At 40.6% G+C, this 13,456-nt stretch overlaps 1 protein-coding gene across 1 annotated transcript in view; it reads left to right on the plus strand.

Annotated features, from left to right (window-relative positions):
- KIF5C (kinesin family member 5C) overlaps nt 1–13,456 on the plus strand; it is a 139,982-nt gene that overhangs the window by 44,394 nt on the left and 82,132 nt on the right. Inside the window, exon 2 of the mRNA XM_063110642.1 lies at nt 2,460–2,550. Coding sequence (XP_062966712.1) covers nt 2,460–2,550 — 91 coding nt within the window. The remainder of the gene's footprint in view (nt 1–2,459; nt 2,551–13,456) is intronic.

Consider the following 13,456-nt stretch of genomic DNA (forward strand, 5'->3'; position numbering starts at 1 on the left):
AGTAACTAAATTCCAGTCAATCTCTTCCAAGACTTTAAGTTTCACCTAAAGTAAAAGCCTATAACTAACTCAGTGTATGAAAGGATACATACAAATGTTTACATTTTTAACTATTTAATGTGTTAATCTTGACATAATAGGTCTCATCATGAATCATTTTCTAAATTTTAGCTTTTCTCAATATCTATTGAATCATAATGACTTGAAGGCAGCTTCTGTTTGAGAGTTACCTTTAGGTTATGGAAAATTATTTTATTATCTGTTTTTCACTGGATAAATTATATTATTTAAATGAAGAAGAGAAGTTTCTTGCTCTCTGCCTCTCAGAGTTAAAGCTTGCACACTCCAATAAACATTTTAAATTGAAGGGCAAAATCGGGGAGTCCTATTTTTTTGTACCATACACTATAATTTAATAGGTCATTTTCCTGCTGTATTAAGTGCGTTTTCTCTAAAACCCAAAGCAGAATCGTGCTGTAAACAAGATGATTTATTTTGATGATTCTCATTAAGTTTGGAGAAATAGTAGATTTGCTTTAAATTACTGAAAGCTATATTTTCTTTCCAGAAATTTCAATGGATTACAAATACTTTGGCAAACTCTGTAAAGTTTATTCTTACCTCTTACCCTACTGATTATTTAGTTGAAATTTACAAATAGATAAAGCTAGTAAGAATGGAGTGGGCTGGTAGCTGGCAATAATAGATTGTGGTGAGGAATATTCTCAGTTATTCAACCAAATGCTTGGTTCACTAACTGAAGGAGACTTATTGGGAAGAAAATATCAGAAAATAATCCCTTTTCATAGTGTTTTACAGAATGAATGGCCCTGCTGCTTTGCATCAAAACAAAATTTTATAGTTCCTTGAAATTCTCCATTTTTCGTAGACTAAACTGGAAGCTGCTCGCTTACCTTCTTGGCTCTATCCAGTTTTTAAAGACTAAAAGCTCAAGCCTAAGACCTAGAGCATAGGATTTTCCCTCTGGTCCAGCTCTACCCGGAGTGATAAATGAAAAAATTTTCAGCCATCCTGGCCCCTGTGTGCTCACTTTGTGTGAGGGTTATAGGATGTAATAAGCCTTGCCCTTGGATCCCTTGTGAGTTATCTTTTCGAGGAGTCAGACTGTCCTTGGCTGGTTCCTGGTGTTCAGAACCACTTGTAGGAGGTACCAGGTGGGAGTGAAGGAGGATCTGGGATTTCCTCTTTTCTCTCTTATCTTCTCCTGCACTCCCCACTGCCATTTGGGGAAAATCACGAAGGGCCTCCTGGGTGGATCAGGCTGTTAGAAAGGGTGGGGTGGGTGGCCCTTTGCCTGGGAAGTATTGGGAGAGAAGAGGTGGTGTGAGGACTGGTTCTCCCAGCAAAGAGGCTTTGTCTGTCTCACCTGCCCCTGTCCCCAGTGCTCAGCACTGTGCCTGGCATGTAAATACTCAATAACTCCTGTTGAACTCTGGATGGTTGGGCATCAGGGTTCATATAGTGCCGTGGTAGACTTTCTTCTCTTCCCCTCTACTGGATATTTCCGTGAATCACACGTGGTCCAGTGTCAAACCAAATCCCAAGACTGTGTGCCTGGGAACATCTCTTGAGTTACTGTACAGAAAGGCCCCCTTTGTCTCGGGAGCCTCAACCCAGTTAAGGCACCACTTACACATGTGAAGGAAAACAGTCAAATTATCTTTCTAATAAGAGCAGCTTCTTGAGTCTGATCGTGTCATCTTCCTGTTGAGTAGAATCCAGACACATTACCTTGGCTAACAGTGCCCTGCAGAAGTGGCTCCTGATTTCCTGGCTGACCTCATCTTTTACCACCCTCTAGCTGTGTGTACCCACCAGGCCTTTGCTGTCTGCTCGGCCCTCTGCCTGGAATGTTCTTTCACAGCTCTTCACAAGCATCCATCTTTCTGATCCTTTAAAGATCTGCTTCACTGGTCTTTCTTTAGTGAAGTTTTCCTTGACTTCTCTATCATGCTCTCTCTATCATACCCTCTGTCCCATTTTCTTATACCTAGGCATTTTACATTTTCCTATGTGTTTGCTTTCTTGCTTATTAGCTGTCTGCTGCATTTAATTGAATGATTCCCAAGGTCAGGACCATTTTCTGATTTGTTCAATGTCTAGTCCAGTGCCTGGCTCAGTGTAAGTTCTCTAAATGAGAGCTTAAATGTTTATTCAAATGAATGAATGAAGAGTCAGCCGACCTTTCATCAAAAAAAGTATTTTCAAATTTAAAAATACTTTTTCCTCCACTCTCAGATTCTCAACATATAGCACACATACATTGTGATGTGTGATTTATACTGTAAAAATTCCCTAGTTTTGGTAAGGAACTGCCTTAAAGAACAGGGTCAGTGATTTAGTGCCTGTGGTCTAACTACTAATACTAGTGCTTTTTATTTCTCAACTTCTAATGTGTTTTCTCCTCCCTTTTCTTTATTTTGTCTTTCTTTTTTTAGCAAGGGAAGCCATATGTCTTCGATAGGGTGCTACCTCCCAACACGACCCAAGAACAGGTTTACAATGCATGTGCGAAGCAAATTGTCAAAGGTAAGTGCTATTTCTTTGTTTCCTCCTGGGCCTTTCAGAGTAATTGAAACATTAAGTGATATTTCCAGCCTAGGAATCGATGTGCCTTGACTGTAAGCAGAGGCCTGCTAATTGGAAACACTGAATTATAGCCTTGGCACTGGCCCTGATTTGCTGTGATGTCGGGCCAGTTATTTAATCTCTCTATACCTCTTTTCTAAGGAGATTTCTTTATTTCTTTTGCCACCTATTTGGCAGAGTTATTCTGTCACCTAGAAGCTTAAAAGCAAGGTAAACTATGGCCACACTATTTCTGTAATGGCTTTAAAATACCACTGCAGGCATAGAACCTCCTTTTTCCTTTGAAGGAGAAAATATATATTCTTGATGCTTTAATTGTACATCTATGGTTGATTTATTTTGTGCATCTGTCTCCTTTTTTACTAATATCTCTTAGAAAGAAACCTTAAATGTGGAAAATTTTTGCCATCAAGAAATTTTCTACAGTCATAGAATCACATTATCTTGTTGGTTACTGAGCTGTTCTCGCTAGCATTCCTTAATTATACTTTCATCTAACCCACTTTCAGCCATCCCACCCCATCCCACCCAGATCCTGACATTTGTTCCTCCAGACAGGTAGCCTCAAGCTTAGATTTATGTCTTTGAGATCAGTTCTTTTCTCTGGGACTGGCCTTGGCCCTGGAGGATTTGTGTCAAAATAACAGCAGGGAGATAAAGCAATTTATACATTGCTCTGCTTTGCCCTTTCAAGTCAGGGGCAGGTTGAAGCTTGCATTGGCAAAACCTGCCATCTGGACAGAGCTGGGAGGCATCTCCTGCTACTTTGCTTTTCATCATCAAATCCTTACCTTCAAATCTGAATGCTATGGCAATTGTGCTTTCAAATGTCTTGATGCTGCCACCTGCATAGGTAGCTCTGGGTTTAAAAAGCAAAAAATAAAAACCAAATCAAACCAAACCAAAACACCTTGTTTTAGATCTGCTTGTTTTTAGAAGCTAAGCTGACTAACCTATCTATTTGAAATTCATGAAAATCAGCCCTGGGTACATCTGTTAGATTAATTCTGACCTTGGACACCCACGTGGGAGACTTGCATCAGTATGTAATGTTCCTTGCTGAGGTGCACAGTTATTCACATTCTTGTGGCAGACATCAATTAATTTTGAAGGTCTTTGCAGTGAGATTATTATGGAAAACTGAAGAGAAAAAAATATGCCTGAATTTGAGCTCTTTTTGAATTAGTAGTATAGGTCTATGTCTGGTGGTAATTTTTGTTCTCTCTGTACTTTTACTCTTCTGTTACTCTTTCTATCTAAACATGTTTTCTCCCTGTTTTTGCAGTATATCTTTCTTGGTTTGCTCTTACTTCCCCTCTATTATCAGACTCATTCATATTTTTATTAAAGGAAGATTAATCACATATGTACCAGAATTTTCTTCTTTTTTTCTTCCTCTTCATTACCAGAAGCAAATAGTATTTACTACATGCTGTGCTAAGCATGAGGGCCATTTAAATACATTCCTCCCTGTCTAAGCTGATGTAACTGGAAATGGATGCAGTCCTGTTTTGAAAAAATACTGTGATTAATGAACAATAGTAATACTCTTTGAGTCTTTATTCACTAGAGAACTTTGGGCCCCTTTCAACTGTTGGATTTTTCTATGGTATGAAATGTCAGTACTAGGCAGTCCCTGGAAAGGTCTTGTGAAGATATGACTTAACTCTGGATAACTCGAGACCCAATATATAGTGAGCCACAAAGAAAACCATTTAGAATAAAGTAAGGCTCCAACATGATATTATACACAGACATTTCTACTATAAATATGAGCATACTCATTTGGTAGTAATAAAGAATACCATATTCTCTCTTGAGATGAAATTATTAGGGGGATGATGAAGGCCTGATTGAACTTTTAAAAATCTCCACTGAAGCTAGTGTGAGGGAAAGTGGCCATGTATTTCTGCATTGGCAAGGTAAAAACTAGATGTATTAGAAAGATCTCCTTGGAATAGATTACTGAGTACAGCTGAGGAATCTCTTGCCATGAGGAGCCCTGTTTAATTCTGGATTGGGAGGTAGTACTATGGGGATCTTTTTTCTAGAGGCCAAGAATTGAATCAGATGACTTCTGAAGGTTACCCCGGTCCCCATGACTCATGATAATGTAGTGGACTGGTGAGTTTCCTTTCAAGTCTAAACCCTTAATGATTTTGAGGATCTGGAAGATTCCATGTAACTAGATGGCTTTATTCGTTCTCTGATTTTTTATTCCCTACAACTTCCCTGGGTTTTTAAAAAAGTATTTCAAATGTTTGGTTGTAGAGTCTTGGCATCTCCAGTGCTCCCATCTTTGTCTCGTGTGTGTTTTTCAAAATGTTGTCTGAGAAAGCATGTAGAATTCTCCTTCCGTTCTTCTAAAAGAAGTTGTAGGATTTGTGACTACCCTTGTAAATAGCAAGGCTTCTGTGGATGCCTAGGAATTAAACACCATGGTTACTGGATGCTATTGTTGAAGTACCAGTAAACTATGTTCCAGTCTACAGAAGCTACTCCAGGCGTTTGCATCTAGTTAATTTCCAAATTAACTAGATGTGAACTATCCAGAAGCTAGAGAAGGTGATTTCTTGTTTTCCAGTTCTGATTTCTTTAAACTTCATTCATTTGGTTGTTTTCTTTTATTCTTTAATTTATGCAAGTAGTATTTAGTTCTTACCATATGATAAGGACTGCTAGAGACTGGAGTCACTGAGATATGTAAGGCGGTCTGCCAGGAGCTTTGAATACAGGTGTTGGGAAAATGGAATAATTTAATCATGCCTCCTCACCAGCCCATCCAGTTGGGGGTGGTGCAGCACATTCTTTGTAAGCAAATTGTGTGTGTGCAGGTGGAGTTAGTGCACATGCATGGCACCGTGACCTAGCTGGCATTTACTGCCTCAGCCGTCTGCCTGTGTGGCCATGCTCTTCAACCTTCAGCTTTCAAGGACCTGTTTGCCAATTACCTAGCTCATAGACATCTGTGTGAGTGGTCTGGTGACCCAGCCTGGCATGTGAAGGGTTTGTGACCCAATCTGGACAACAGGATTGAGGGGTCTGTGAGCTCCGGACCCAGCTCTAGCTCGATAATTGGCCCAGTTGGCAGGATTACGGGCAGGTAAAAGAGCCCGACAATTGGCGTACTCTGCGACAGGATTCTGAGCAGGTACAGGAGCCAAAAGCCCTTGGAAGAAGGAGGAAATGTGGCTATTTTGAGCATGTTGTGCCCTATGGCCACCTTCCTGTTGACCAGGATCTAGTTGCTGCACACTGTACTGCAAGGCAGCATAGACCAGGCACTACAATGCAAAACTCCTTAGAAGGGGGAGGAAATGTGGCTATCCTTGAGCATATGGTGCCCGGTGGCCACTTTTCTGCTGACTGGAGCCTGGCTACTGCTCACTATGCTGCAAACTGATCGAGATTTGCAGCAGAAAGCAGAGTTGTTGGGAGCAACGATGATTATCCTGGAGGATGACGTGCAGCGACTGGCCACGCCTGCCTCTTACACCAGGGTGTAAGACCAACCGAGTGGTGAGTTGGGGGAGACAGTGCGTCTCCAGGCACAGCCTGTTGTGCACAAGAAATTGAGACATGAGCAGCCTGTGGGACCAGATGGACAACTGGTGGGCGATCCACAGGTGACCCAGTTTACCACCTATGTCCCGCATACCCAGGTTGAACTGGTTGAGTTGGGGAGGCAGTTCAGGCCGAAACATGGGGAAACCCTGGCTGCTTGGCTGTTGTGGTTATGGGACCTAGGGGTGGATAGTGTGATGTGCTCTGGTGAGGAGGTGGAGAAACTGGCCTCTATTACCATATACCCGTCCCTGAGGCAGTGAGTGCAGAATAGCTGCAGATATGCACAAGGGCAAGGTAATCACTCCTTGATGGATTGGGTGAATGCAGCTGTCTGCACCGTGTGGGCAAATGCTGGAGAACTGCCCAAGATTGTTAGTAAATGGCAAACGTATGCTGAGCTGGTCCAAATCATTCGAGAACTGGGGATGCGGCAGTTCATGTTTAATGTGAACACTCATGGCCCGGGCGATGAAAATTTTACAGGCAGCATGAGAGACATAGTGCTGCAAAATGCCGTGTCAATGTCCTTTGGGTCACTGATGGCCATACTGGCCCCATGCATTGGTCGTCCTATACATGGGGTAATGACCATGATAGCCAGCTTGGGTGAAGTAGAGGATAGCAGACAAGCAAAAGGGGTCAGAAATGTGGCTAAGACCAAACCCCCAAGAAATACTCAGGATTTTATCCCAAAGGGACCAAGCAAGACTAGCCGCTAGAAGATGTGGCTTGACTTGCTTGCAGCAGGGGTTGATACCAAGAAAACTGACCAGCAGCCAAATGCAGTTCTGTTTGCCTTGTGCAGCAATTGCTCCCTGAACAGTGTTTCACCAAACGTCCGGAAACAGGTAGCAAGGTACGCTCAGTGGATTTAAAAGATTTTTTGGTTACTCCCAAGGAGGTGGATGAACTGTTCCATTTCAGTTAGGGAGCAGGCCAAGGTACTAGTCTTTCGGAGGCAGGTGAGGATCGGCGGCCTCATGTTGAATTGGCAATATATTGGCCAAGGACAAATGTGTCGGCTTACTGAATGTGCATTCAACTTCCCATCAGTATGACTTTAGGATTCCCATGGAGGATCACACCAATGGTGACTACTTATCGGACATATGTGGCTAATAGTTAAAAGGACAGAACTACAAACCTTAAGGCGTATTGAATGGACAATAGGTTATGTAAATGTAAGGGTCATTTATCCTTGCTAAGGGAACATCGTGGAAGATTCTGAACATGTAGATTGTACTGCGAGGGACCCTGAAGGGGTGGATTGTTGGGAAAATGGAATAATTTAATCAGGCCCCCTCACCTGCTTGTCTGGTTGGGGGTGGTGCAGCACATTTTTGTAAGCAAATTGTGTGTGTGCAGGTGGAGTTAGTTCACATGCGCGGCACTGCGACCTGGCTGGCAGTTCACTGCCTCGGCCCCGTGGCCATGCTTTCCAACCTATGGCTTCCAAGGACCTGTTTGCCGGTTACCTAGCTCATAGACCTGCGTGTGAGGGGTCTGGGGACCCAGCCTGGTGTGCGAAGGGTTTGTGACCCAATCTGGACAGTGGACTTGAGGGGTCCGTGAGCTCCAGACTCAGCTCTAGCTTGACAATTGGCCCAGTCAGCAAGATTATGGGCAGGTAAAAGAGCTCGACAACAGGGAAAGAGACAGATGCATAATTATCCCACACATAGGAATAATGTGCTTTAAGATGGGTGTGGGCAAAATGCTACGGGAGCATAGAGGAATGTCACTTTTATACTGATTTTGGTGGGCAGGGAGAGGGAGTGGCTTCTTGGAAAAGCTGGGTCCTGAGAACTACAGAATATAGCAGGGCTGTACAAGCAGAGGGACTGGCAAAAGTATAAGCATAAAGACACAAATAACATGGTGTGCTTGTGCAGCTTGGAGTGGCATGGGGTGCGGGGAGGTGTGACGGGAGACGCGGCTGCAGAATTTAGGCTGGACCAGAGTTTGATGGAAATCAATGGACTTTATCCTACAGGAAATGTGGCCCCATTGAAGAGTTTTAAGCTTAGGATGGTATGATCAGATCTATTATATTATTATATTATTTATGACTCTTAACAAGAATAATATTTATTTAGCTATTATCTATTAGGTACTGCTTTAGTCCATTTTTGTTGCTTATAACAATATACGTGGAACTGGGTAATTTATTAAAAAAATGAAATTGATTGCTTACAGTTTCTGAGGCTGGGAAGTCCGTAGTCCATCTGGTTGTGGCAACAGTGACCCAGGGGTCTCACATTGCAAGATGGTGGAAGCAGAGAGAGCAGAGAGAGAGTGAAAGACAGACACTCTTCTTCTTTTGAAGCCCTCAGAACCATGACCCTGACCACCATTTTTAATCCATCCACTACTGCATGGTCCTGCAATCCAATCACCCCTTCAGGGCTCCACCTTTCAATTACTATAATAGGATTTCCCACCCTCTTAACAGTCACAGTGGGGGCTAAGTTTCTTTTTTTTTTTTTTTTTTTTTTTTTTTAAATTTTATTTTGTCGATATACATTGTAGCTGCTTAATGCTCCCCATCACCAAAACCTCCCTCCCTTCTCCCTCCCCCTCTCCCCCCCAACCATGTCCTTTCTGTTTGTTTGTTGTATCAACTTCAAATAATTGTGGTTGTTATATCTTCTCCCCCCCCCCCCCGGTTTGTGTGTGTATGTGTGTATGTGTGTGTGAATTTATATATTAATTTTTAGCTCCCTCCAATAAGTGAGAACATGTGGTATTTCTCTTTCTGTGCCTGACTTGTTTCACTTAATATAATTCTCTCGAGGTCCATCCATGTTGTTGCAAATGGCAGTATTTCATTCGTTTTTATAGCTGAGTAGTATTCCATTGTGTAGATGTACCACATTTTCCGTATCCACTCATCTGATGATGGGCATTTGGGCTGGTTCCAACTCTTGGCTATTGTAAAGAGTGCTGCGATGAACATTGGGGAACAGGTATACCTTCGACTTGATGATTTCCATTCCTCTGGGTATATTCCCAACAGTGGGATGGCTGGGTCGTATGGTAGATCTATGTGCAATTGTTTAAGGAACCTCCATACCATTTTCCATAGAGGCTGCACCATTTTGCAATCCCACCAACAATGTATGAGAGTTCCTTTTTCTCCGCAGCCTCGCCAGCATTTATCGTTCATAGTCTTTTGGATTTTAGCCATCCTAACTGGGGTTAGATGGTATCTCAATGTGGTTTTGATTTGCATTTCCCGGATGCTGAGTGATGTTGAGCATTTTTTCATATGTCTGTTGGCCATTTGTATATCTTCCTTAGAGAAATGCCTACTTAGCTCTTTTGCCCATTTTTTAATTGGGTTGGTTGTTTTCTTCTGGTAAAGTTGTTTGAGTTCCTTATATATTCTGGATATTAATCCTTTGTCAGATGTATATTTTGCAAATATTTTCTCCCACTCTGTTGGTTGTCTTTTAACTCTTTTAATTGTTTCTTTTGCTGTGCAGAAGCTTTTTAGTTTGATATAATCCCATTTGTTTATTTTTCCTTTGGTTGCCCGTGCTTTTGGGGTCGTATTCATGAAGTCTGTGCCCAGTCCTATTTCCTGAAGTGTTTCCCCTATGTTTTCTTTAAGAAGTTTTATTGTCTCAGGGTGTATATTTAAATCCTTAATCCATTTTGAGTTGATTTTAGTATACGGTGAGAGGTATGGATCTAGTTTCATTCTCCTGCATATCGATATCCAGTTATCCCAGCACCACTTGCTGAAGAGGCAGTCCCTTCCCCAGTGAATAGGCTTGGTGCCTTTGTCAAAGATCAGATGGCAGTAAGTGTGTGGGTTGATTTCTGGATTCTCTATTCTATTCCATTGGTCAGTGTGTCTGTTTTTATGCCAGTACCATACTGTTTTGGTTATTATAGCTTTGTAGTATAGCTTAAAGTCAGGTAGTGTTATGCCTCCAGCTTTATTTTTTTTGCTGAGCATTGCTTTGGCTATTCGTGGTCTTTTATTGTTCCATATAAATGTCTGAATAGTTTTTTCCATTTCTGAGAAAAATGTCTTTGGAATTTTGATGGGGATTGCATTGAATTTGTATATCACTTTGGGTAGTATGGACATTTTCACAATGTTGATTCTTCCAATCCAAGAGCATGGAATATCTTTCCATCTTCTTGTATCCTCTCTAATTTCTCTCAGCATTGGTTTGTAGTTCTCATTATAGAGATTTTTCACCTCCTTGGTTAACTCAATTCCTAAGTATTTTATTTTTTTGGTGGCTATTGTAAATGGGCAAGCTTTCTTGATTTCTCCTTCTGCATGTTCACTATTGGAGAAAAGAAATGCTACTGATTTTTGTGTGTTGATTTTGTATCCTGCTACTGTGCTGAAATCATTGATCAATTCCAAGAGTTTTTTTGTAGAGGTTTTAGGCTGTTCGATATATAGGATCATGTCATCTGCAAACAGGGACAGTTTGACTTCATCTTTTCCAATCTGGATGCCCTTTATTTCCTTCTCTTCTCTGATTGCTCTGGCTAGTACTTCCAACACTATGTTGAATAAGAGTGGTGAGAGTGGGCATCCTTGTCTAGTGCCTGTTCTTAAAGGAAAAGCTTTCAGCTTTTCCCCATTCAGGATGATATTAGCAGTGGGTTTGGCATATATGGCTTTAATTATGTTGAGATACTTTCCCTCTATACCTAACTTATAGAGGGTCTTTGTCATGAATGAGTGCTGAACTTTATCAAATGCTTTTTCAGCATCTATAGAGATGATCATATGGTCCTTGTGTTTGAGTTTATTAATATGGTGTATCACATTTATTGATTTGCGTATGTTGAACCAACCTTGCATCCCTGGGATGAATCCCACTTGATCGTGATGAATAATTTTACGTATGTGTTGCTGTATTCTGTTTGCTAGTATTTTAGTGAGGATTTTTGCATCTATATTCATCAAGGATATCGGCCTGTAGTTTTCTTTTTTGGTTATATCTTTACCTGGTTTTGGTATCAGGATGATGTTTGCTTCATAGAATGAGTTTGGGAGATTTGCGTCCGTTTCAATCTTTTGGAATAGTTTGTAAAGAATCGGTGTCAATTCCTCTTTGAATGTTTGGTAAAATTCTGCTGTGAATCCATCTGGTCCTGGGCTTTTCTTTGTTGGGAGCCTTCTGATAACAGCTTCAATCTCCTTTATTGTTATTGGTCTGTTCAAATTTTCTACGTCTTCACGGTTCAGTTTTGGGAGCTTGTGTGTGTCCAGAAATTTATCCATTTCCTCCAGATTTTCAAATTTGTTGGCGTATAGTTGTTTATAGTAGTCTCGAATGATTCCTTGTATTTCAGATGAATCAGTTGTAATATCGCCTTTTTCATTTCTAATTTTTGTTATTTGAGTCTTCTCTCTTCTTTTTTTTGTTAGCCATGCTAATGGTTTGTCAATTTTATTTATCTTTTCAAAAAACCAACTTTTTGATTCGTTGATCTTTTGAATTGTTTTTTGGTTTTCAATTTCATTCAGTTCTGCTCTGATCTTAATGATTTCTTTCCGTCTGCTAACTTTAGGATTGGATTGTTCTTGTTTTTCTAGTTCTTTAAGGTGAAGTGTTAGGTTGTTCACTTTCCATCTTTCCATTCTTCTGAAGTGAGCATTTAATGCAATAAATTTTCCCCTCAATACTGCTTTTGCAGTATCCCACAGGTTTTGGTATGATGTATCATTGTTTTCATTAGTTTCAATAAACTTTTTGATTTCCTGCTTGATTTCTTCTTGGACCCATATGTCATTAAGTAGAATGCTGTTTAATTTCCATGTGTTTGTATAGTTTCCAGAGTTTCGTTTGTTATTAATTTCTAGTTTTAATCCATTGTGGTCTGAGAAGATACATGGGATAATTCCAATTTTTTTGAATTTGTTGAGACTTGATTTGTGACCTAATATGTGATCTATCCTGGAGAATGATCCATGTGCTGATGAGAAGAATGAATATTCTGAGGTTGTTGGGTGGAATGTTCTGTAGATATCTGCCAATTCCAATTGGTCTAGACTCTTGTTTAGATCTTGTGTTTCTCTACTGATTCTTTGCCTAGATGATCTGTCTAATATTGACAGTGGAGTGTTCAGGTCCCCTGCTATTATGGTATTAGTGTCTATTTCCTTCTTTAGGTCTAATAGAGTTTGTTTTATAAATCTGGCTGCTCCAACATTGGGTGCGTACATATTTATGATTGTTATGTCTTCTTGATGGATCAGTCCTTTTATCATTAAGTAGTGTCCCTCATTGTCTCTTTTTATGGTTTTTAGTTTAAAGTCTATTTTGTCAGATATAAGAATAGCCACTCCAGCTCGTTTTTCTTTTCTGTTTGCATGGTAAATCTTTTTCCATCCTTTCACTCTTAGTCTGTGTGAATCTTTATGGGTGAGGTGGGTCTCTTGTAGGCAGCATATAGTTGGGTCCTGCTTTTTGATCCAGTCAGCCAGTCTGTGTCTTTTAATTGGGGAATTTAAGCCTTTAACATTAAGAGTTGTTATTGAAAGGTGTTGATTTATTCCTAGCATTTTATTGGTTGTTTGGTTGTCTTAGGTGTCTTTTGTTCCTTGCTTTCTGATTTACTGTTTGGTTTCTTTGTTTGTTGGTTCCTTAGGTTGTAGATAGTGTTTTTGTTAGCTTGTTTTCTCTTCACGAATGCCATTTTTATTGTACTAGCGGGTTTAGATTTTTCTTAGGTTTTTATGGCAGTGGTAGTTATTTTTCAGGAACCAAACCCAGTACTCCCTTGAGGATTTCTTGTAGGGGTGGTCTTGTGGTAGTGAACTCCCGCAGTTTTTGTTTGTCTGAGAAATATACTATTTGCCCCTCATTTCGGAAGGATAGCCTTGCAGGGTAGAGTATTCTTGGCTGGCAATCTTTGTCTTTTAGTATTTTGAAAATATCATCCCATTCCTTTCTAGCTTTTAGGGTTTGTGATGAAAAGTCTGATGTTAACCTGATTGGGGCTCCCTTATAGGTGATTTGACGCTTCTCTCTTGCAGCTTTTAAGATTCTCTCTTTGTCTCTGAGTTTTGCCAATTTGACTATGACATGTCTTGGAGAAGGCCTTTTTGGGTTGAATACGTTTGGAGATCGTTGAGCTTCCTGGATCTGAAGATCTGTGATTTTTCCTATACCTGGGAAGTTTTCTGCCACTATTTTTTTGAATATGTTTTCAATGGAATCTCCATTTTCCTCCCCTTCTGGAATACCCATGACTCGGATATTTGAGCGCTTGAGGTTGTCTGATATCTCTCTCAGATTTT

Source organism: Cynocephalus volans, chromosome 1, assembly GCF_027409185.1.
Source record: "Cynocephalus volans isolate mCynVol1 chromosome 1, mCynVol1.pri, whole genome shotgun sequence".
NCBI lineage: Eukaryota > Metazoa > Chordata > Mammalia > Dermoptera > Cynocephalidae > Cynocephalus > Cynocephalus volans.